This window comes from Rhinolophus hipposideros, assembly GCF_964194185.1.
Source record: "Rhinolophus hipposideros genome assembly, chromosome: 25".
Classification (NCBI taxonomy): Eukaryota; Metazoa; Chordata; class Mammalia; order Chiroptera; family Rhinolophidae; genus Rhinolophus; species Rhinolophus hipposideros.
Genome location: NC_138071.1, coordinates 29,577,249 through 29,602,033, shown reverse-complemented (window position 1 = coordinate 29,602,033; position 24,785 = coordinate 29,577,249). Strand labels below are relative to the sequence as shown.

The 24,785-nt window shown below is 41.8% G+C and overlaps 1 protein-coding gene across 2 annotated transcripts in view; it reads right to left on the bottom strand.

Annotated features, from left to right (window-relative positions):
• RNF32 (ring finger protein 32) overlaps nt 1-18,327 on the bottom strand; it is a 28,252-nt gene extending 9,925 nt beyond the window's left edge. The window contains exons 1-7 of one of the 2 annotated variants that reach the window (XM_081038828.1): nt 18,232-18,327; nt 15,406-15,494; nt 14,608-14,872; nt 11,323-11,465; nt 9,493-9,525; nt 8,821-8,945; nt 8,529-8,637 (exon numbers count right to left, since the gene is read on the bottom strand). In XM_081038828.1, the coding sequence (XP_080894954.1) occupies nt 8,529-8,637; nt 8,821-8,945; nt 9,493-9,525; nt 11,323-11,465; nt 14,608-14,872; nt 15,406-15,420 (690 nt within the window). In that variant the 5' untranslated portion in view covers nt 15,421-15,494; nt 18,232-18,327. The remainder of the gene's footprint in view (nt 1-8,528; nt 8,638-8,820; nt 8,946-9,492; nt 9,526-11,322; nt 11,466-14,607; nt 14,873-15,405; nt 15,495-18,231) is intronic. The other variant, XM_081038829.1, reaches the window with a different exon arrangement.
• Between the last annotated feature and the right edge of the window lie 6,458 nt (nt 18,328-24,785).

Here is a 24,785-nt window from a genome sequence, read left to right as displayed (position 1 = left end):
CCTCAGCCAGAACCCAGTTCGGCGCAGGGCAGACCTGTAACTCCCTCTTTACCGGCTTCGCCGGCACCCGCTCACTTGATCCCAGTTTCCCATCTGTGCACCATCCGGGTGCTGAGGGCCAGTGGGGCCTCCTGCCAACCTGTTTCCTATGTGAATCTTCCGGTCTGGCCAAACCCATTTCCTCAGTCCCACAAATAACTCATGTTTTTCCGTTTCCATGACTAGGCATGTGCGTGCCCATGTACTTGGGTTGGAAGTGAGTTCTCGTTCTGAGCTCTCATAGAGCACTTGTAGGCCCTTCTTTTGACACTTATCACCGGTTGGATGTGGTTATCGTTCTCCTGTGTGTACTTCTTATCTCCTCAAATAAGTCCCTTAGATTCAGCAAAGTACCGCATTCATCTTGCTGAGGCCCTTAGCATTCAATAAAAATTTTGACTTTAAGTTTGCAATAGATTAGAAATGAGGACACATATATTCCCAATGTACATGTTCTGAAGGGGTGCAATAGTTTTCTTTGTGGGGTTAAAAACAACAACAGTGTCTGTGTGGAATGATTTTGAAGTTAATGCCACTTTCAAGACTCAACGAAAGACTGGCCTTTAGCTTATAATCATAACATTGACATTTGCTTGTTAATAAATATACTGAAAATCCTTTGCTGTTTATTTATGGCAAATTTCTAAATGTGAACTTGTGTGGCTGTCTTTATTCTCATAGCTTCAAGTATCGAAAGTTAGCAAGGGTAATATTTTAAAAAGTTAAATCAACATGAATTTATTGACTACCTATTGTGGCCAATTCAAAGCCATGTCCTAAGTGTAGCTTTTATTAAATATTTCTTAAATGTCAAATTCTTATGTAGTCAGCATCCTTCTTCCTTTATTTACTCCCTGGCTGCCACATGGGTCAGATGCCCTAAGTAACTGAAAAGGTAGGAACTGGCAAAAACATAAAAGACAATTGAATTCTAGTTTTTACACCACTGGTTAATATTATTCTACAGAAATAGACAAAATACATAAAATTTTCAATTTTAATAAGAATGAATGTCTTCATATACTTTTAGGTCTCATTTCAGATATTTGATAAATTAAGTAATTAAGAGTTCAGGTTATTGATACCTAAAGCAATTGCTGGTCATTTACAAGTAACACACCGGCTAAACATTAAAAAAATACACCAGCAAAAGTACCCAGGTGAACTCTGCCTGCCCAGGAGGCCTCCCTAAGTGATCCATCTTCATGTCAGCAAATTGCTTACTAATGTGTTGACTTAGGGCCACCCGCAAAAGCAAAATGAAAAGCCTGGAATTTACAGCATATCAATGAATCAGTTGATAAGCTCTTACTGGTTTAATGTCCTCCCAGTCTTGCTGCTCGGAGCCACTCCAAGTTAGCAACAGAGTGTTTGCCATCTCTATGTGATAAAGGAAGTCAAAGGACTAAACAAACTCCAAGACCATTACGCTGTGTGGTGAGATGTAAATGAAAAAAGTAAGAGAAGTCTCATGCGGGAGGGTGTGGGAGCGGGCAGCCCCTAAAGTCAACCACAGCATCTGACAAATCACTAACTTTTTAAACAATGGGCAGGACTTTTAGCTTGGGTGGAGATAATATAATGCATTTGAAAAGTTTTAATTGCAGCCATAAAAGACCATGCCTCAATTATATGACATATGCTAGCAGAATTTCTAGATAAAGATCAAAGGCATTCAAGGACCAAGCACTGCATTCTGGGCAACACTTGGCCTTTCTGTACACACTGGTGACAGGCGTGAGCATGGCAGCTCTGGGGACCGCTGCAGGCGGCTTTGATCTGAGCTTACTGTGCATGGACTACAGTGTCGTCCCCCGACAGCAACCGTGTCCTGTGACAATGCACTGCTGGCTCAAGGGGAGTTCTCTGACACTCACAGGCACAAAACTCAGCATCTGACCTGCTGGGTTCTTTCCACAGGACCACCGTCTATTTAAAGGAACCTGCACTGTAGTGTGACATCACTTTACTCGGGCTCTGTCTTGTTGGCAATGTGGCAGGTCTGTTTTTAAGCAAGGCAAATCTACAAAAAGGAGTTCTCAGTGTGTTGGAAGCATTACTACTTGTAGAAAGACGACCCTGGTATTTTATTAATTAGTTAACACCAACTAGCTGCATGAAAACTAAAATGAGAAAAGACTTCATTAATTCCCCCTGTAACAGAAGAGTAAAAATGCAAGGCCACAGTTCTTTTACAAGGAAGATAGATCAATTTATAAAAATAGAATGGCCAGAGCTAATCTAATCTAGAGTATTAAAAACACATCCATCTTCTCGAGCTCTTAAAACATTAAAGGAAACAAGCAGTTCCTAATTTATTGTGCCTAAAAATATCCCACTATTATTCCTCGTTGCCCCTCTTTTCTATTGATTAGACTTATTTTTCCCTGAAAAGTGGTTCTCAAGTACAGAAAAGAAGTTTTCACCCATCTGCCAGCAAAGAAGAAAATGTAGCTTCAGTGGAGTGAATTTTTGTAAAGCTAAATGTCTTTATGGAAAGAACTGTCGTTTCCTGCGTGGCCAAGGACTTCCTACTTTTCTGATGTTAAAATAGTCTTTCTTTTATGAGGTGATTTCTGATGGCACATGGTGTTTTAACTCTTAGTTGGCAAAATAAAAAGTTTTAAAAAGTGGGCAGCAACTTTGTTGGAGACCCAGGCTTCTCTTTGACAGCTCTGTAGACTCCAAAAGTCTGGAGACCACTGGGAACAGAATTGGAATGAGTTGTTGGGAGACAAAGGAGAAGAACCCTCTGCCACGTCTTGATTTATTTGTTTGGTGGAGGCCAGAGATCCAACATTTATCTACCATTGACTGTGGGATTATCACATGATTTTTTTCTCCTAGTAATTTGTAACTTCAATTGTTTTAGACTAAAATAGAATGAATTTGCATTAATTTACCATTCCCCAATGCTCAGAACAGAGATACAGCTTAGAAATGTGGCTGGTGGTTGCACACATGACCCCAGATTAAAGACTGTTGTTGTTCCACAGATGATTAAGAATTTTATATCCAGTATTTTGAATTTTGCACCTTTGGCTTTGTAAACTTTCCAGTTTCTAAAATTCAAACATTAGCTCTCTCATAGTTCATTGCTGCGAAGTTCTGTGCACATTTAGGCCTTGGGGAGGGTAACAAGGTGAACAGGTATGTGAAAAGACAGGTGTCAGAGGCCAAGCTGAAAGGCAGGCCTCTGCAGGAAAACCTGGCATTTCTGGAATGTCACTGACTGTCACAAAGCTAGTCTCCCACCCAAAGGAGACTCTTAGCTTTGGAATTTATTTATTTTTAAATGGGTGTATCACTAGGAAACCTATACACAATGATTCTTCTGAAGCTGGACTTCAGTACACATGTTCAGTTCTGGAAAACTGGAAGGAAAAATCATGAGAAACCCAGCCCAAGAGTTGTATTTTTATTTTATTTTAAATATCTTAACCTGGGACTAGATTTTGGTTGACATAGAACACTGTAAGTTTGAGGCATAAGATGTGATAATTCGAAACACGTTTAGATTGTGACATGGTTACCATAGTAGCGTTAACCATAACACGGTTACCATAACATGTTCATCGTCTCACATGATTACCATTGCTTCTTCGTGGTGAGAACATTTCAGGTTTACTATCTTAGCAATTGTCAAGCGTACAGTACAGTGCTGTTGACGACAGTCACCACGCTGCACATTCGATCCCCGAACTTACTCATCATATCACTGGAAGTTTGTGCCCTTTGACCAGCGTCTCCCCAATTCTGCCCTCCCCAACCCCTGGTGACCATTGTTCTGCTGTTTCTGTTGAGTTTGACTTCTTTAGATTTCACAGATAAGTGATATTGTATCTGTCTTCCTCTGATTTATTTCATTTAGCATAATGCCCTCAGGGCCCATCCATGTTGTCACAAATGGTAGGATTTCTTTCTCGTGGCAGAATAATATTTCATTACATCGTATACATACCACCTCTTCTTTATCCATTCATTCGTGGATGGACACATGTTGTTTCCACATCTTGGCTGCTGTGAATAACACTGCAATGGACACGGGGGTGCAGATACCTCTTGGAGATCATGGTTTTATTTCCTTTGGTTAGATACCTAGAGGTGGGTTGCTGGCTCATATGGTAGTTGTACATTTAATTTTGGGTGGAACCTCCATGCTGTTTTCCATAGTGACTACACCAATTTACATTCCCACCAACAGTGCATGAGGGTTCCCTTTCTCCACATCTGTACCAGCATTTGTTATTTCTTGTCTTTTTGATATTGGCCATCCTCATAGGCGTGACGTAATATGTCACTGTGGTTTTGATCTGCATTTCCCTGATGATTAGAGATGTTGAGCACCTATTGGCCATTTGTATGTCTTTGGAAAAATGTCTGTTCAGATCCTCTGACTATTTTTTATCAGATCTTTGAGGTTTTTTTTGCTGTTAAGTGCTGTGAGTTCCTTATATATCTTGGATATTAACTACTTATCAGATACATGATTTACAAATATTCTCTTCATTCTGCAGGCTGCCTTTTCATCTTGATGATTTTTGCTGTGCAGAAGTTTTTTAGTTTGATGTTGTCCCATTTATTTATTTTTGCTTTTGCTGCTTGTGCTTTTGGTATTATATCCAAAAAATTGTTGGTAAGACCAATGTCAAGATTTTCCCCTACGAAGATTTTTCCCTCATATGTTTTCTTGTAGGAGTTTTGTGATTTTGTGTTCTGGTATTAAATTTAAGTCTTTAATCCATTTTGAGTTAATTTTTGTTATATCCTCTGATGAACTGACCCATTTATCATTGTATAACTTCTGAGTGAAAGTCTATTTTGTCTGATAGAAGTATAGCTTTCTCTGCTCTCTTTTGGTTTCCACTTGTATGGAATATTTTTTTTTGTCTCTTCACTTGGAGTGTATGTGTCCTTAAAGCTAAAGTGAGCTTCTAGTAGGCTGCATATAGTTGGATCTTGTTTTGTTTTTTAATCCATCAAGTCATTCTACACCTTTTGATTGAAGAAATCAATTCATTTACATTAAGAGTAATCATTGATAGGTAAAGACTTCCTAATGCCATCTTATTGTTTTATAGCTGTTGTGTAGTTCCCTCATTACTTTCTTCCTTTGTGAATTGATGATTTTCTGTAGTGATATGTTTTGTGTATGTACTATAGGATTTTGCTTTATGGTTACCATGTGTGTCTCCATTCTGTTTTATCTAATTTGTTTTAACCCTAGTGAGATTTTACCTTGTAGCCGTTATTGTTTTTTAAACTCTGATGGGATATTTATCTTACAGTTTCTGTTTCCCAAAATACCAGCTATTGACTTCATTTACCAGTTTTACTTTTTTCCTAATAAATTACTTCTTTTATCTGTATACTTTTTTACTTCCTGCATAAAATTATTTAGTGTTGTTTATCTAGCATTTCTGATTTGAATGGCAGTTCATTATTTTCCATATTTCATGTTCAATAATACATGTACTTAACAGTACTAATTGTCCTCTAAGTACAGCTTTAGCTGTATACTGCAAAATACTAGTGTTCTTATTGTCACGAACACCAAAATAGTGTATACTTTAGATTCTAAATTTCCAAATACACTTTAAAATTCATGTATTGATTTTCTGTTTTATGCCATTTTTTTTTGCATTTGTCTCATTTATTTTTGAGCATGCCTTTACATAGAACATTTTTGTTTCGTTTGGTTCAAATGTGTCTCTCATGAGCAGCTGTTAGCTGATTTTTTTCAGTGTGATTTAAGAGTTTGTTCTTTAATAGGGAAATTTATCTCAATCGTGTTTGTTGTAATTACTGTTATGTTTTAATCCTATCATCTTAACTTTTCTACCCCTTATCCTCTTTCATTGCCTTTTCTTGACTTTTGCTGGAAATCTTTTTGTATCTACCTTGGTCTTTCTAAATGCTGTGTAGTAATCATTGCATGGATGTCTTCTTGGTGGTGGACTCTTTGGTTCTTTATGGACTTCCATGCTCCTAACTCCGAAGGCTGCCAGTTCGATTCCCACATGGGCCAGTGGACTCTCAACCACAAGTTGCCAGTTCAATTCCTCGAGTCCCGCAAGGGATGGTGGGCTCCGCCCCCTGCAACTAAGATTGAACACGGCACCTTGAGCTGAGCTGCCGCTGAGCTCCTGGATGGCTCAGTTGGTTGGAGTGCATCCTCTCAACCACAAGGCTGCCAGTTCAATTCCACGACTCCCGCAAGGGATGGTGGGCAGCACCACCTGCAACTAGAAATGGCACTGGACCTGGAGCTGAGCTGCGCCCTCTACAACTAAGACTGAAAGGACAACAACTTGAAGCTGAACAGCACCCTCCACAACTAAGATTGAAAGGACAACAACTTGACTTGGAAAAAAGGCCTGGAAGTACACAATGTTCCACAATAAAGTCCTGTTCCCCTTCCCCAATAAAATCTTAAAAAAAAAAAAAATAGAAAGAAAAAAAAAAGAGGAAGAAATAGGAAGCAGAGGCAATTATAAAATGCATATTTGTGTTGTGCAACAAACTGACGTCACCAAATTAATATTTTGGCTGACAAATGATCTGAATTATAGAGTGTGTGTATGTTTGTGTGTTGTGTACAGACATACTATCAGTCAAGTCTCATGACTTTGCTTTATGTGAAAGCAAAGTGTAGCCTATATGTTCAAACGTTATAAGATGAGGGGTGCAAATGAAAAACTTTATACACATAAGGTAAACTGACTATCAAATGTGTAATTAAAATTTTATAAGAGAAAACAATGAATAACTTCTGATTTGAGAGCCAATACTATCTTATATTAGAATTGCTAAGAGTAATTCAGAATAATCCTTCCTATCAGACTACAGAATGTAGCAAAGCCTGAGAAGGATGAAAACCAGTCATTTACTGACTTGAGAATGAGTGACAACACCAGTGATGACCAGTCTCTGATGAACGATGAAAGACGTTGCTAAGAAATAGATCGATTGGCCAGAAAACCAGGCATTCTGTAGGGAGTGAGCATGAGGACTTCAGGTTGGGTTGCAGCTGTGACCGTGGTTGATGGACACAGGCTTTTGAAAAATAGATCAGAAACTCAGAGGGACTGGGAAACAGACAGCAGGTGATCACATGGCTTTCTCAGCAGTTAAAGAGGAAGGGTTCCCATCTGAGAAAGATGAGGGCAGCACGTATTCTTTATTTTTTTTTAAAAAAGATTTTATTGGGGAAGGGGAACAGGACTTTTTATTATTGGGGAACAGCGTGCACTTCCAGGCCTTTTTTCCAAGTCAAGTTGTTGTCCTTTCAATCTTAGTTGTGGAGGGCGCAGTTCATCTCCAGGTCCAGTTGCCATTTCTAGTTGCAGGGGGTGCAGCCCACCATCCCTTGCGGGAGTCGAACCAGCAACCTTGTGGTTGAGAGGATGCACTCCAACCAACAGAGCCATCCAGGAGCTCAGCGGCAGCTCAGCTCAAGGTGCCATGTTCAATCTTAGTTGCGGGGGGTGCTATCCACCATCCCTTGTGGGAATCGAGGAATTGAACTGGCAACCTTGTGGTTAAGAGCCCACTGGCCCATGTGGGAATCGAAACGGTAGCCTTTGGAGTTAGGAGCAAGGAGCTCTAACCGCCTGAGCCACCAGGCTGGCCCCAGCATGTATTCTTTTGATCTAGTACCTCATCAGGGGTTCTAGCTGAGCTGCTGTTTCTTCTAGAATGTGGGTGTTTGAGGAAGAACTGGATGTTGCAAACAGGGATGGGGAGCAGCCTTTCACTAGGGCTGTCCTCCTTCCCTAACAATCCATTGCTCCCCAATTCATGCTATAGGTGCATGAATGACTTGGAAAATAGTTTTTCCCCTCATATATTAGGTTGGTGCAAAAGTAATTGCGGTTTAAAAGGTTAAAAATAACTACAAAAGCCATAATTACTTTTGCACCAACCTAATAAATGTAGGAAAAGTGTGGAATGGCAGATTCTCTGTCCACAGCCTCTAGCCTGCCTCTCCTGCCCCATCCCCTTCTCCCAATGAAAAGAGCCACTCTCACTCCACTGTCAGTGGAGGGGACACCTCCCAAGGCTGGGACAGGGACAGCACTCTGGCATCCTGGCCATTGCTCAGACTGCCCCTCTCCCCCATGGACACCAATGTCTCTACCCCCTGGTTCAACCTCTTTGTCATCAAGACATGCAGTATTTTAGGTCATTTGCTCTCGCAGAGCATTTAATGTCCTCCTGCTCAAGGCCAATCAAGTGCATTTTCGCAACTCAATCTGAGGTACAGTGACATCACAGTAAGCCAGGATTCTGATTTTCTTCTCACACTGGTAACTGCATTGCTTGGAACAGCTGCCTGAGTGTCCAGGAAGGCACTGGAAGAACCCCATTATCAACTGCTTCAGAATCAAGCCCAAGTCCACTTACTTCCAAGATTCCTGTGGTCCCCGGCCTGGTGAGACACTCCCTGGCATGTGGACACTACCGCAAGAGTTTAGCATCTGACCTACCTTTTCTTCAAAGAAGTTTCTCCTCAACTTGGCATCTGTGGGAGGCAGAGTCTTCCTCAGGTCTCGGTACCATTTTCTAACCACGTGTCCCCTCCAGCAGGCTTGGATTCTGGAACACGGGTGTTGGAGAATGTGAGTCGGTTGCTGGCACGGGTACAGCAGAGCTCACCCTGCCCGTGTGGTGAAGACGGCCAAGGTCAGAGGGGACCCCCTCCCACTGTGGACAGGAATTACCGCGCTGGACCTCTGAGCGTCCACACGGAGCTCTGCAGCCGTCCTGGGCCCTTCTCACCTCGTCGCACACTTTGTTCTGAATAGCTTGGCCCCATCGTGGATCACTCTTGTCTGATACTGGTTCTTTCTACAGAGGGGACAGGTTTTTTTATTTGTGAACTCTTCAAAAGCCTGAAGACATGCCTGAAGAGAAACATGGCACTTAAAATTTTACGACTATAAACTTATAAACAACATTTTTACTTCTAATTTAATTACAATGTTCTTTTCTCTCATGAGACTTAGTCCAGTTTAGATTATGAAGTTTCATCAGATGTTAACACCTTCTGCAGGAAACTTGTTCTCCAAATGATGTTTCCCAAGAATACACATGCAGATATATCAAAACTGTCTGAAGACCACGCGTGTAGTGGTAGACGACCCCATGTACAAGGCTACCACTCAGTGAAAGCACGGGACGCAAGCCATCACGCACCCTGACGTCCATTACTAACAATAGTCTGTCATACAAACGTGTGGTTCTTTTGTCACATAAAATTCCCACTTTCCAAACCAGAATGAATTGTACTGTAGCCTGAAGTCCTATTTCTAACTAGAAATGGTGATTATGGATAAAACAAATGGGTCCTTTAAGGAGACTCTGAGTGAGGAGGACCGGGCTCTATGTCACTGAGCTGCAGAATGCTGCATGACAGACACACTGTTATGGGGACAAGCAGGATTTACTCACTCTGTGAAACACGTGGGAACACGAAAGCAGCACCTGCTCACGAGAAGACAAACAAAATGTTTGAAGTTTAAATTAGTTTAAAAGAGAAACAGCATAAATGCATTAATTAAAAGAAAAATTCGGAATGCTTAAAAGGTAAGCTGTGTTGTTTCTTTGAAAAATTAGAAAAGCGAATTAATAACCTTGCTATTTATAGTATTTAGTGTTGACATTTAGCACAGCACAGGTATATAATCTCAACAAGAAACACTAAGTTAACCGCAGTCTGAAACATCAAACACACACATGAAGTTTGCTCTTAAGCCATTAAAATGAGCGTGTATGGAAAAATGAAAGAGTTATGAAGTACATGTATGTCCTGGGCAGATCCTGAGAGGACGCACAGTGGAGGTAGGGGTGGGGGTGGGGGAGAGGAGCAGAGAAAGTGTAAGCCGATAGGGCTTTTAGGGCTGCTTGCACCTACACTGAAACATTTTAAAATCACACCTATTGAGACGGCAGTCTGATGCTCAGAATTAAAAAGCAATAAATCCTAGAGACAAATGAATCACTTTTTCTTCTTTAAATGTAGGGACAGTGTACTCACAAGAAGATGTCCCCTTTCTGTGACCCAAACTCCCCACCAAATAGTGATATTCTGGGCTATGACAAAAAACAGAAGCTTAGATCGAAGGAAGAAAAAGGTAGTTGGCTTTTGTGGAAAGAAGAGCCAGGAGGTGAGGGTAGGACAGCCATGTGGCTGGAACCCAACGGTTGGTTCAGGTCGGGAGGGGGCCAGCTGCGGCCACGGGGCTTCTCTCCTGAGAGGCATCTCTCCTACCCCGGGGGAAGGCTGACCCTGATTTTAAAGTGACCATCCCCCTGCCTTCATTCAGGCTACACCTCTTAAATGGGAAGAATGCAATATTGAAATAAATAGTACTCAGAAACCTAAAACCTTTCTTGAGACTTACTGCCAACAATAAGCCAAAATTGGAAAAACTCAGTAATATGGGTCCTTTTTAATTACCACCACTTAATTGAATAGCAGTCTTTTGTACACTTGATTACTCATTTAGTAGAATAATCTTTTAGAGTCCTTTACCAACAGATATTTGATGACCCACATTGAATAAGATTATTCTTCTGTATATTTAAAATGTACTTTAAAATGTCCATAGGTATTTGTTATTGGCACACATTCTCTGACATACCAAAAATAAATGATTAGGCGGTGGTAAATTCACACAAAATGTCCTAGAAGTTAGGGTTAGATCCTCACTGGACCTGCGCACACTGCCAAGTTGTCCTACAGTGGGTCACACAATTGTTTACTTCCTCATCTGTGAAGTGGGTTAATGCCTGCCTCAGAGAGATATGAGATTAGCTGAAGCCCTCTGAAATCTTTAAATGTCAGGAAATGCCAACTGTGGCTTATAAGTAAGGAAAACCTAAATATGAGAACAATAATTAGAAATGCAAAATGAACACCTTCCATCAGTGTCTCAACTCTCTTTCCAACTGTTAATGGCCAGTGCAATGGAGCCATTCCTTTTGTACAGACTTTTGTACTTGAAAATTAATATCTAGTAAATGAACAGAACTGTTTAATGAGGGTGTTTAGTTCTTCCTCCCACACGTACTTTAATTAATGGAAAAGAAAATGGAGGTATTTGAGGATCACATAGGAGGAAGGAACTGGAAGAAAGAAGCCTCAAATCTTTTGTTTTGTACTTAGTGTGTCATATTAAAGTGTACATGGGAGAATACTGAAATCTTAAACCCCAACGCAGTGTCTCCTCAGTAGAGAGGGGCCCACCAGGCTTCTTATCTAATCTTCCCACTAACTACCTGGGGGCGAAGTTCAAATTCTTCCTTGCATATTGGGCAGGGCTGCATGGAATCCCCTTGCAGGATGGATCTCTGTTTCACTTTTCCCCATTCGTCTGATGACAGAGGTAGTGGGGGAGGTTCGAACAGGCCCAACCTCTGTGCTAAAGTTAAAGCAACACAAAATATGACTTAAAATACATTTTAGAACATGGTACTCATATATAATTTTAATGATGTTGTTTTGCAAACACATGTCAAAGCAAAACATATCACGTGCTTTATTCCACCACATATGGAATGCCGCCTTCCTGCAGGCACTTAAGAGTCAATGATGGCAATACCTTATGTTAGTGTCTTATGTTCTTATTTACAAATAATTTCCCATATCATTTCATTTGTACAGTAATTCTATAAGGTGGGCAGGACTGATAGTCAATTTTGCAGAAGAATTGAGTACCAATTTTTCACATGTATTGGCCAAAGTTCCTCATTTGTCACCTAATTTATCTTTGTGCCTTCACAGTCTTCTTCCAATAAGAGCCTCTTTCTGCCCCCACTGAGCTTGATAAAGTATCAATCAAGCTTGTCCCTTGCTAAAACATGCTTATAGTGAGTAATTACTGTCAGGATGAATTCCTTACTCCACAGTATCTGAGTACCCACCATGTCAGCTGTGCGTCAGCCCAGAGCTTACACGTTGTGGGAACATACACTCTGAAAAGGGGCTGCAACAAGTTGTGCAAAATGTAGGCACGCGAGCACCAAGTGATAGTGAATGGATAAAACGTCACCCTAGTGGCTGTCTTCAGGGATAGAAAGGGAAGTGTCACATCCAGGAAAGAACAGGAAGTGGTAACAGGAACATTCTGAGTGCAAAACAGAGCTCTTAAAAATTGAAGTTTTTAATCATAGAAACATGAACGTCAACTGAAAGACTGGAAGAGGAAATTAAGATCACCTCATAGAAAGGAGAGAAAAAAAATAAAGCAGGAGACAGAAAATAAGACAAAGGATCAGTCTAACAGGCTGACGTCTGAAATATCAGCATTCCCGAAAGAAAACAGAAAATGGAGAATAAGCATTTTAAAGAAAATAGTCCAAAACATTTCCCAGAAGAGGGCAAGTTTTGAGTTTGAGGGTCCAGCAAGGCCTGGAACAGGGGACTCACACCAAGTCCCATCACTGTGCACGTTCAGAAGGGTAGAGACAAAAGGCAGATCCTAAAAACTTGCAGAAAGAGAAAAACCCCACAAAAAAACAGGTAAAAATAGATCAGGAATCAGAATTGCATCGGACTTCTCTACAGCAACACAGGCACTAGAAGATGGTTCCTCAAAGTTCTGACAAGAAAAAGATGCCATGTCGAAATTCATTAGCGAGAGATGGAATGTGAGAGGAGAATGGAGCATCTTTCCGGTGGAAAGCTTGCACGCGGGCCTGGGGCACTCTTCCTCCAGAAGCTACCAAGGAGGGGAGGGATGCTGTCCTGGGAAGAGGCCCTGACCAGAGCCCAGGACCTCAGGCACAGGCTGACTGATGCTGGGGGCAGGCCCTCCACAGAGAGCAGGTTGATGGGAGGGTCCAGGACCGCCTCCAACCTCACCATGTCCGAACCTCACCATGCACTTCAACATATTGAGAGAGTACACTTCTGAAGATTTTGGGGGGCACATTTAAGGTCTTTTCCTACCAGTTAAGACATGTTGCAAAACTAAATTAAACAGTGAAATACTGACATAGAAGCAGAAGCACCGAGACCTCACCCGCTGTCTCTCTGTCCCTCCCTTGCATGTGGGAACCTGGCAAAAGATGGTGCCACCAGTCAGTGAAGAAGGATGGCTAAGGGTTTGAAGGGAGAATCTAACTTACATTTTATACCAATTGATGTTTCCAACGCCACATGCAAAATAAACTGATGGATTTAACGGTAATCAGAATGAAGACTATTTAATATAAAATAACACGTAAAATTAGAAGATGGTGACAGACTAGATGATACCAATATTATTATAGATTGATAATAATTAAGAGCATATAGTTCAACCTTCTTAGCAACCAATATGCATAATAATTAAAAAAAATTAAAAAAACGCTCCTAAAAGAATGACTCATTTACTCTCCTTTATAACCTCATTTATTTTCCAAATTGGGAAGTTTTTCCTGCCTTCTGGTTGAAATCTGTCCTGCTGAGTTGACTGTGAGGAGGAGACCTGATCGTTCATGAGCTGTACACACACAGAAGACACTCACTGATGGTCATATAACATTATTCAATGCGCGTGTTCTGTGCTGTTTTCTGGAACACAACCAGCTCTGTGAGCAGCTCAGAGTGAAAGATGAAACTGTCCACTGGGCATCGCGGTTTCCACGCCCAGCAGCATTTTAGAATCTTTCCTAATTTTCAGTTTAAAATAATTTCAGACTTGTAAAAGGTTGAAGAATGCTCACGTGCCTTTCACCCAGCTTCCCCAAACATTAACGTTTACATAACTCGACAACAGTGGTTAAAGCCGGGAAATTAACGTTGATCCGACACTGTCAACCTACGTTCCTTATTGGATTTCATTCTTGACTCTTCTGACCCATATTACATTCTGTACTCAGCTGTCATGCCCCTTTCATCTCCTATAATCTAAGACAGTTCCTCTGTCCTTATTTGCTTTTCTTGACACTTCTGAAGAGTACTAGCCAGGGACTGTGTAGAATGGCCTTCAACTTGGGTTTGTCTGCTGTTTCCTCAGGATTAGATTCGGGTACGCATTTTGGCAGGAATGCCAAGAAAGGTGCTGCGTCCTCAGAGCCTTGGATGGGGAGGCACGGCTGTTGGTGTGGTCACTTTGATCACTCGGTGAAGGTGCTATTTGCCCAGGGTTAGCTGGTAAAGCCGTGGTTCCCTCTGCACAGAACTTGAACCTGTGGGGGGGGCCTGCGGGTCCAGCACCGCTGCAGTGTGTCGTCACTCTGTTTGCCAGTGGCGATTTCATATTCCAGCCTGTCCCCTGGCTTTACTCGCTGTCATCCTACTGTAAGAAAGAGCTTTTTCTTTTCCGTTATTCATTTATTCAGTTATTTCTATCAGTGTGGCTGAATGGGTATTTATTTTCTACTGTTTTTACCTATTCTACTTATCATTACTGTTTTTATATTCTTGCTCAAATTGCCCCATTGTCATTTATAAGCTTCAGTACATACATAGCTTCCTGTAAGATTATAAATTATTTCTGTACCAGAAAAAAATCATACTATTAATTTCAACTAAATTCTTTAGCTCTTAATAAGCCAAATATGACGAGATTAGCTTACCTAAAGTTAATGGTGGTGGCTTTGGGTCAAGAACATATTCTCTTTCTGGATCTTCTGCTTTGGGGCTTTGTGTCGTTTTTTTAAGTCCAGTATCTATTATTGCTTTTGCATTTCTTTTTAGAAATTTGGCTCTGTTCTCTCTCTTTTGTACCTTTGTCTTAGAATGATCTGCTACTGGCAGACTTTGAAGTTCAAAGTCACGTAGAATGTGATCTTGTAAAGCAACAGCAGTGACCGCTAAGCGATCTTGTTTAGATGAACGAGCCTAAAAAGTAGGAAAGAGTCATGTATCCAGGACATTTTGTAACGGAGCATTTAGAAGAAAACAGAGGCATTAATTCCCAACCTTGAAGCAGACTAGACCAAATCTACTAGTAAAGAATGCTTGACCCGTGGTTACCTGAGTCGGAGCAAAGCCCAGTGTTGTTTATGTGAACGACATGGTACTATCTTTTCATTGAATTACTGAGGCCTTAATTATAATATGAATAAATTCATTATGACCTATAAACACTGTGCATGCCTGAACACATTCTGTCTCACTATAATTAAATTGGACTCCAGGCAAATCTTGCTTCTGTTGTACTAAAGAGAATCTTACATTTAAGTACAGGCTTTTTTGGTAAAAAACATAGAATAAAATTGCCATGCAGCTAAGAGATGCTTGCAGTAAATATACAGCTGACGTTCCCTGATTCAAGCAAAGTTTGCGAACCATGTTTTTATACACTTAAATAGCTGAATTAAAACATACTCATAAGTAAAACATTGTTTATGGTTTTAAAAAGGATTGCGTACCTTATTTTTTAACATGTTGATCAGGAAATGTTGCTCTTTGGCTACATCCAATTATATCGTCATCATATTCCATTCCTTTAATTCTTCTACTGTGAAGACACCGTCAACACAAAGTCAGAGTGCACATAAAAATGAGGACAAGCCATTGATCAATAGGATGATGGCAAACGTAAGTGTAAAACACCTCACAGCAAAAAGGTAGGGCTGCTAAGTGAAATACATCCTCCAGAGATAACACTCCCACTGGTGTTGGAGGGCAGAGGCAAACAAGTATGCTACACTCCAGGTGGGCACAGGACCACAAAGGCACGTGGGCACTCAGCGTGCCGAGGACAGGAACGGCTGCAGTCTGGAAAGGCAGAGGGATGCTGGCGGACAGCAGTGTGCCCATCACACAGACGCACAGTCTGTGGGGAACACACGGTGGGTTCCAGTCTTGCTCTGCCTGTTTGCTGGGCCAGACACTTTGCATAGCTGAGTCAGTTTCCTCATTTTAAAGCAGGTATGAGATGTGACCAAACAATATGGTGAACGTTTAAGTAAAAAAAAAATTATTACAATAAAAGACACATTGCCATTAATCTATCTCAAAATACTCCCCGTCGCTTTGAACACACTTATCCCATCATTCTTGCCATTTTCTGAAACAGTTCTGGAAGTCCTCTTTTGTGTCTTTAGTTGTGCTATCGTGACAGAAACACCATTAGTGATGTGTGGCATGGAACATTGTCATGATGGTGATTTATGGCACACTTTAAAACACACCTTCTCTCGACCGTAGCTCACACCCGACTGACTGCACCAAACAAGTTGAAACTTGTCACACACTGTGACTAAGGTTTGATGGCTCCCTTCCGTATTGAAGATCCCTGCCTTTCCATTGGATGGCACTCGGCAGCAGCATTCACTTTGTTACAACGGAAAGCTCTAGTCACACATAACTTCTGGTATGGCAATTTCAGTCAAATAAAAACATTGCGGTGTGTCCTCATCCAGCTTATTCATTGGATCTGGCACCATGTGACTGCTGGTTCTTCTCCAAAGTCAAAATGATTCAGGACATTGAGGCAGCCACAACTGAGCAACTAAAGACACGCACGAAAGAGGACTTCCAGAACTGCTTCAGAAAGTGGCAAGAATGATGGGACAAGTGTGTTTGAGGCAAGGGGGAGTATTTTAAGGGGGATTAATGGCAGTGTGTCTTTTATTGTAATATTTTTTAAATATTGAAACATTCACCGTATTTTTTTTTTATCACACCTTGTATAATAATAATACACACCTCGCAGGGTTAGGATTAAGACAACCTTTTAAAAGTATTTTAAATGGGTCCTTTCACATGGAGGATACTCTGTAAATGGATATTCTTGCTGTACCTGCCTTTAAAGCTGGTGGAAGAATTTTGAATTATTCCTTTTAGTTTTCAGACAAGGCTATATTTTATGAAGACATGAGTCCAAACTATGCTGGAATGGGAAGAAGCAATGAGTTACTGACGTAATCTAGAAGGTAGTCCTGAGGGCCTAATTGTAAGACTAGAAAAAATCCTCTGAGATAAGGACTTTCGCGTCAGCACCTCCATTATATCAGTTTGCCAGGAGGGACTCGAGAGTGTGCAGAGCACAGGGAGGGCGAGCAGATCTGAGCTCTCCAAGGCTCAGGAGCTGCCAAGCTCCCAGGAAGCTGGACGCAAGCTGTTACTGCAGCCTGTTCCCTGTCAATCCTGACATCAAGAGATGCAGGAGAAGTTCTATCCAGCATCTCCTGACAGTCTAGGTTGGAGAAATGGTAGAAAGGATTTAAAGGGCTGAAAGTTCCCTACCAGAATTTCCTCCTTTCAAAATGCTATATGTAGCTTGGCAGAACATAGTTTACATCACACTAAAAATTGTTTAAGAACCACGATTGTATCTCCTGCCCGCACCGTAAGCCACTATGATTAACAGGAAGGGAAGAACTTTTAAAAACTGTGTCCTTTGTAAGTCCTATAGTATCATCATATTTCAGAGTTGGAAACTTCAAATATTTAGTCCAACTGCATTTGATACATGAGAAAAGGTAACCAGAGATTGATTAGGTGACTCTCAAGACTATATAACTAGACTGTGGCAATGGTAGGATTAGAAACTTAATCCTCGTCCAGGATTAAGAACTAAAACTAATAGGAATATTGTTGCTTTGTAAACTCCAGTATTAACAACTAGTTAAAAGAGGTAGGGCTTGGTGACAGAAAGTACCATTGAAGTGTCAGAGGAATTAGTTACAATTGTGTAAGGAACCTTAAGCTAATTAATAAGCTAATTAAAAACACAGGCACACAAGAGATACAAACGTACAAGTTGACACACGATCTCAAGTATCCTAACGTGTAAATTCCTGCTTTGTACGTTTTCAGGAGATTCCACCCGGGGTGGCCAGAAGCACACAGACAGATGAAAAACGACATGGTCTAACTCCCCTGTAAAAACTTGAACCATCCCTTTGGACCCGGTTCCCTTTTAAGAAGCGGGTAGCGTCAGGTGTAAGAAATGCTGAGTTTCAGACTGTCAGTGTTTTGAGGCCCTCCCAACGCACGGCCACGCGAGGCTGAGCTGGGGGCCGAGGACTCCGCCCCGTGGCCAGGAGGACGCCCACCGCGGACAAGCCGGTCCCCCACGGCGTCCCGGTCGTCACCCAGCCACGTGCCGCAGCACCCTGCCCCAACCCTCTCGGCCTCCCGACGCTGCCTTTAACTCTGCTGGGGGACAGTCCCCTCCTCCCCTCCTCCCTAACCCTGCTCGGGTGGCACCCGCACAGGCAACCGACTCCCGCTTTTCGCGCACCCACCGCCACCTGCGTCCCAGCTTCCGCGATGTGGCCATTGCCTAGCAACCACCGCTGCGGAAGCCACCCTCCGGCGCCCCGGCGCGCATGCCCGAGCCCTAGCCCCGCCCCAGGACCGGCCCTGGCACCGCGCATGCTCACCAGCCCGGCCAGGCACGTGCTGGCGGGGGGATGGGAGGGGGTGGGGGGGGGACGGGGACGGTGACAGCCCCGGGCGAGGCCGCCCTGCCGCAGTGTCCCCGTCGGTGCCGGCCCCGCCGCGCTCCGTGAGGCCGGAGTCAGCCCTGGGGCTCCCTTCCTGAGCCTTGAGCTGGGAGCCGCCCAGCTGCCCGGATCTGTAGTTTTCTGACGTTTGACACACTGTCAGCCACGCACTCAAACTGAGCTTCTCTGCCTCCCGCTCCAACCCGTCTCTGCTCTGGACACGTTTCGTTTACATCCGACTTCTCTGTGTGTGTGTATATGCAGATGTCCCACACATGCTCTCATGACTCGATGGCACAAAAGCGCTCCGCATTTGGTAGAAACCGTTCTTTAGTTTTGAATCGGGAGCTTTCCCTCGGCCGCGCGGTCAGACGCTCTGTGATGGTGGAGGCGTAGGGTGTCTTCAGCCCATGATGGGTTTGTCAGGATGTGACCCCGTCGTAGGTCAACGAACATGCACGGGTGTAGAAGCTCACTGATGCTCTCTTAGTGTTTAGTTTTTTTCTCTCATTTTGGACAATTGCTATTGCTATGTCTTCAAGTTTGCTAATTTTTTTCTTTTACAGCATTTAATGCCATGTCATGTATTTTTCAGCTCCGGTGTGCTTTTTATCTCTAGAAGTTCAGAATGGGTTGCTTTCATGCCTTCTGTATGTCTCCTAATATGCTCGCGCTCTCCTCCAGCTCCTTGAAAATGTGGACTATACTTATATCGGCATCTTTATATATTTGTCTATTAACTGTAACCGTCTATGTACTTTCTGGGTCTATTTCCATTGATACCTTTTTCTTCTCATTATGGGTTGTATTTTCCTGCTTCTTTGTGCACCTGGTCAGTTTTGACTAGATGCCATACACTGTGAATTGTATGTTGTTGGATGCTGGCCTTTTCATGTTCCTTTAAATGATTTTCAGCTTTCTGTGTAACACATCTAAGTCAGTTTGCTGCCTGGAAACAGTTTGCTGCCTTTAGCCCATGGGTACTTTTTCCCCACGACCCAAGCAAAACCCTCTGAGTGCTTTACTGGATGCCCCCAAGTGTTAGGATTCTACACACCCTGTTGGGAAATTGGAATATTCCCAGCCTGTGTGGGCTCTGAGAATTGTTCTGCCTTCCTCTGTCAGTGGGGAGTGTCCTCACATGCACATACCCCTCAGAACTCAGGTGAAACTAAAGAAGGACTCTCTCCAGGTCTCCGTAGCTCTCTGTCTGAGGGTCTTTTCTCTCTGTGTGCTGGTATGGCCTCCTAGAATTTGTAACTCTCTACCCTCACGTCACTTAGACTGTTGGCCACTGTTTTGGTTGTGGCCCGGAAACGCCGTGGCTCACTTCCGTTTTCCCTTCTCTTAAGGATCACAGTCCCGTACTGCCTATTGTTCAGTGTCTGAAAACCGCTGGTCCACGTATTGTGTCTGATTTTTTCATTGTTTGAAGTAAGGGCTTAAATCTGATCTCTAATACTCCATTGTGGCCAGAAGCAGAAATCAATAGGAAAAAAATAATGACAATGACTCAATTGTGCTATTTAAGCTTATGTTTGTACTTTTATTGAAATAAAGTTCAGCTTAAAGTACAAAGAAAACATACAAAATGTGAGTACTGCCCCCCTCCCCTTTTTAACTTCCCTGAAAGTGAGATCAAAAGAAGTTACCAAGTTGAATGGAAATTGATCATTGATTGTTAAAGAACTAAAAGTTAAAATGTTTGACATAACTTTGGAATAAATGATATTGTTATATCCAAGAAACAAGATAATTTGAAGCTCCACTTAAGATAATTTTTTTCTTAGTAGTATTAAATTTTCTAAGCTGGCCACTTCTGTTTGGAAGTTTGTAAAAAGAGACTAAAATCAAGCTAAATTTTTTTGATAAGCCAAATTAAATTCATAATGAAGTTAATTTTAAGGTATTAATCTTTTGCATAAAAGTTCAAACTTTTTCCAACAAATATTGTAACCTTGATTTATGTTCCAATTGGTCATAGGTTTAGAAACAAGTAAGAGTCTGTTGGCAGTCCTGAGGCTTTTCATTCTGTGCCCATGAGTGTTAGTGTAGCACAGAGAGAAGAGTGGGAGAGCTTTGGGTCCAGATAGGAAGACCTGTGTTAAAATCTAGACTTATTTTCTATGTGTCTGAATAGTGGCAAGTTACTCTATTTTCCTAAACTGTGGGTTCCTTATATGTTAAGGGGACATAGTTACTTCTCCTCTCAGCCTCCATTAGTCCTTCTCCACCAGTAGCACTGGGGATTTGCCAGTCCTGGGATGAAACATATGACCAGCCTATGCCAGTCAGAAGATGACAGTGCCCTGGCCACAGTCACTTGAATTGCGTATGACCTAGGTGAGCCTATTGGCAGGACTCAGTATATTTATGGGAGCTACTAAGGGATTTTTCTGCAACATTCATCATCAGAACCTGGTTAGGCTTCTGGGGGTGAAGCTCATGAGCATGTGGGGGCCCCTAAGACAGGGCGCTGGGGATGTTTAACCCTTAAGCTAGCCGGCACTGTCAGTTACTGTTGACGCTCCCGCCTGCTGGGAGCCCCAGTGGGGGCTTTCATGCCCGGCAAGCTGGGACTCCCTGCGCTCACTACTCCCCAGTTTTCCGGGTGGTTTGCCCTGTGACCTAAAACCTCTGTTCATGCTAAGAAGAGCTTTTGATTTTCAGTTTGTTGAGCTTTTTTCTTGTTGGGAGGATGGGAGTGATGGCTGCAAGCTCTTTATATGTCAGAGTGAAAACCAGAATTTGTGAATCCATGTAAGTTTTAGTTTCTTTGGCTTTCTTTGATATTTTCTTTAACTGTCCCCGGTTGTATTATTTACTTTTATTCCCTCTCATTGTATTTTTTCTCCCTCATTTTCTGTCTTTTAAGTTTTTCTAACTTTTAGTTTATATGATCCCAAAAGTTTTTACTTGTTCTCTTTGCTGTCTAGTACCTACTATTTATTTGGTGTATATATATTTCTAAACTCTTCCCTGATTTCTTTACTTTAATAAATTGTTAGTAAATTATTGAATGAATAGATTTAGATCTTTATTTGCATATTTTTGAGTTTTGGTTTTAAAGAATAACTTTACTATTTTTGTGAAATGATAGAGACTTGTTATAAAATGTCTAACAATATATAAGTATACAAATAAGAAAACAAACACATACACACACTTAAAATCCCACCAGCCAGAAGTTCTCATGACCTCTGGGTGACCGTCATTTAGCCATATTCCCAATGCCTATGTACAGACGGATAGATTGTGAAAATTAATTCGAGATAAGAGAATCACACTATACGTGCTATTTTAAAATAAAAAGTATCGAGTTTTATTTTTAGATAAAAAATTTTTAGTACAAATTTTTGTTTCTAAAAGATCTTTCTAAAACATAGGGGAGATTATGAAAACATTGAGGTATTGACATCCGGTTTCATTAGCAAATTTCTCTACTGAACCATTTATAAAATCAGCTTTATGCAAACATCCCTTCCTACGTTCCTGTCATCTGTGCCATCAACATCTTTGCGAGTCTCTCACAGACAGAGGACACTGTAAACTGTTAAGAACACGAGGAAAGGAGATTGCAAAGCGTAAATGGACAATCTTGTGAAAGATTCGGAATTTAATGTAGTTGATGAAAGTGCCCTGTTGGGCTCTCAGGTAATGTTACTGATTGGAGGCCCGGCAGAATTAGACCAACTGCTGATCTTAGAAGAGGGAAGGAGAAGAACGTTGGCCGGGAAGGACCTCCGAAAGGGAAGTGTTTACAGGGTGAGGCAGTGAGAAGTGCTCGGGGGCACACTGAAGAATCTCAGATCATTTGCAACCAAACTGCGCTTTAAAAGTCAGAGTTGAAGTGAATGAATGTCACAGTCTAGTTTTCGAGCTGGCACCACGAGGCCTGACAATGAAGTTTGCGAACTTGCCACCTTGCTCTTCCATTGGCAGCACTGTGCACACAGCTTGGTCAGGTCTCAACACCTTGGTCTATCAGTGTCTCACAGTTGTGTTCGTGTCCATGTGTGGCGGTGTCTTGCTGAGTGGCGTCCATTATTGTTGTTGTGTGTTTTTGTGTGCCATCATGAGAATGTCTGAGCTTGAATTAGAGCAATGAACAAACATTAAATTTCTTATTAAACTTGGCAAGAGTGGAAGTGAAATCAGGGACATGTTAGTCCAAGTTTATGCGGATAATGCCATGAAGAAAACGGCAGTGTGCAAATGGATGAAACATTTTTCTGAGGGGAGAGAATGCGTCAATGATGAAGAGAGGTCGGGGTGGTCAGTAATGAGCAGAACTGACAAAAACATTGCAAAACTTTGTCGAAGTGTGAGTCAAAATCATCCACTGACTGTGAGAAGCATAGCAGACCAAGTAAACATCAATAGAGAAACAGTTAGGAAAATCTTTTTTTTAAACGTTTTTAAAATTAGCTTCAGGTGCACAGAACAATGTAATACTTAGACATTTATCATTTATGTCCCTCACACAGTGACAACCCCTCTCCCCCATTCACTACCCCTCTGACATCGCACAGAGCCATTACATTTCCACTGTCTCTATTCCTAATGCTGTACTCCGCTTCTTGTAAATATATATATATATATATATATATATATATATATATATATATATACATACACACACACACATACATATATATATATATATTTGTAGTTGACATTCATTATTGTTCAACTTCACCTTCAGGTGTACAGTGTAGTGGTCAGGCAAGGAAAATTTTAGCTGAAAATCTTGGCATGAGAAAGGTATTTGCAAAAATGGTCCTGAAGGAGCTCACCGATGAACAGGCAAAAGAGAGTCGAAGTCTGCCAAGCCCTTTTGGACAGGCAAGGTGGTATTTTGGGCCATGTTATCACTGGTGAAGAAACATGGGTGTATCAATATGACCCTGAAACAAAGCGTCAAAGTGCACAGTGGAAGTCATCCAGTTCTCCACGACCAAGAGTTCCGTCAGTCCAAATCAAGAGTCAAAAGGACGTTGCTAACCTTTTTTGATATCAGAGGGATTATTCATTATGCATTTGTACCAACGGGACAAATAGTTAACTAAGTTTACTATTTGGAAGTGCTTAAAAGGCTGCATGAAAAAGTTAGACGACCTGAACTTTTCGCCAACAATTCATGGCTCTTGCATCACGACAATGCACCAGCTCCCACGGCACTGTCTGTGAGGGAGTTTTTAGCAAGTAAACAACTAACTGTATTGGAACACCCTCCCTACTCACCTGATCTGGCCCCCAAGGACTTCATTCTTTACCCGAAGATAAAGGAAATATTGAAAGGAAGACATTTTGATGACATTCAGGACATCAAGGGTAATACGATGACAGCTCTGATGGCCATTCCAGAAAAAAAGTTTCAAAATTGCTTTGAAGGGTGAACTAGGCACTGGCCTCGGTGCATAGCTTCCCAAGGGGAGTGCTTCGAAGGTGACTGTAGTGATATTCAGCAGCAAGGTATGTACTGTGTTTCCCTGAAAATAAGACCCAGCTGGTCTCTCAGCTCTAATGCGTCTTTTGGAGCAAAAATTAATGTAAGACCTGGTCTTATTTTTGGGGAAACACGGTAGCATGCTGTTAGTCAGCGAGTCATCCCAGGACCAGAATGGCAGGCACTGCAAAGTCGCCTGGCTTAATGGGTGGGTCCAGGGAGGAGTGACGAACTGGAGCCAGACTGGCCACTGGCTTCGCAGTTCTGCCCGCCCCCAGCCCTGTGTGTGGCCTCATGGTCTGCTTTGTCCAGGCAGGTGACACTGTTGGATACAAGAAAACTACTGCACTGATGGCTGTTCATTAATTTTCATATATGAAACATATCATTACTACTTTTTAAATGAGATCGTAACCCACGAGTCCAGAATTTGTTAATTTATAGACCACAAGTATAAATGAGATCAGTGAAGTCCTTTTCTGCAGTTCATATATGATTTTTTTCGCAGCACCAAAGTAATTTGGAAGTAAATGTTTTTGTGAAAATTTTAAGTGTTGTATGTGTCATTTATACAGTATTTACTTTCACCATTACTTAAATCCTCTAGTTTCCATAATGAAGTATCCATTCATTTCTTTTGGATTCACTCTCTTTCTTAGTTATGAGCCTTTAGTAGCGACAGTCTTGCACATTGGTTATACTTTTAATTGACATTAAATCCTAGTATAATAACTGTCACTATCTCTTTATTACCCTTAAAATGAATCATAAAGCAAGTGAGTTTGGGGTATATTTAAATGCAGCAGGTGTGTGAATTTTATAAGATAGCATCACGCTTTGTGTACACAGCAGTGTGTGAAGTTGAATACTGAAAGGGTCCAGCTGCCTCAGTTGTGACAGCGTC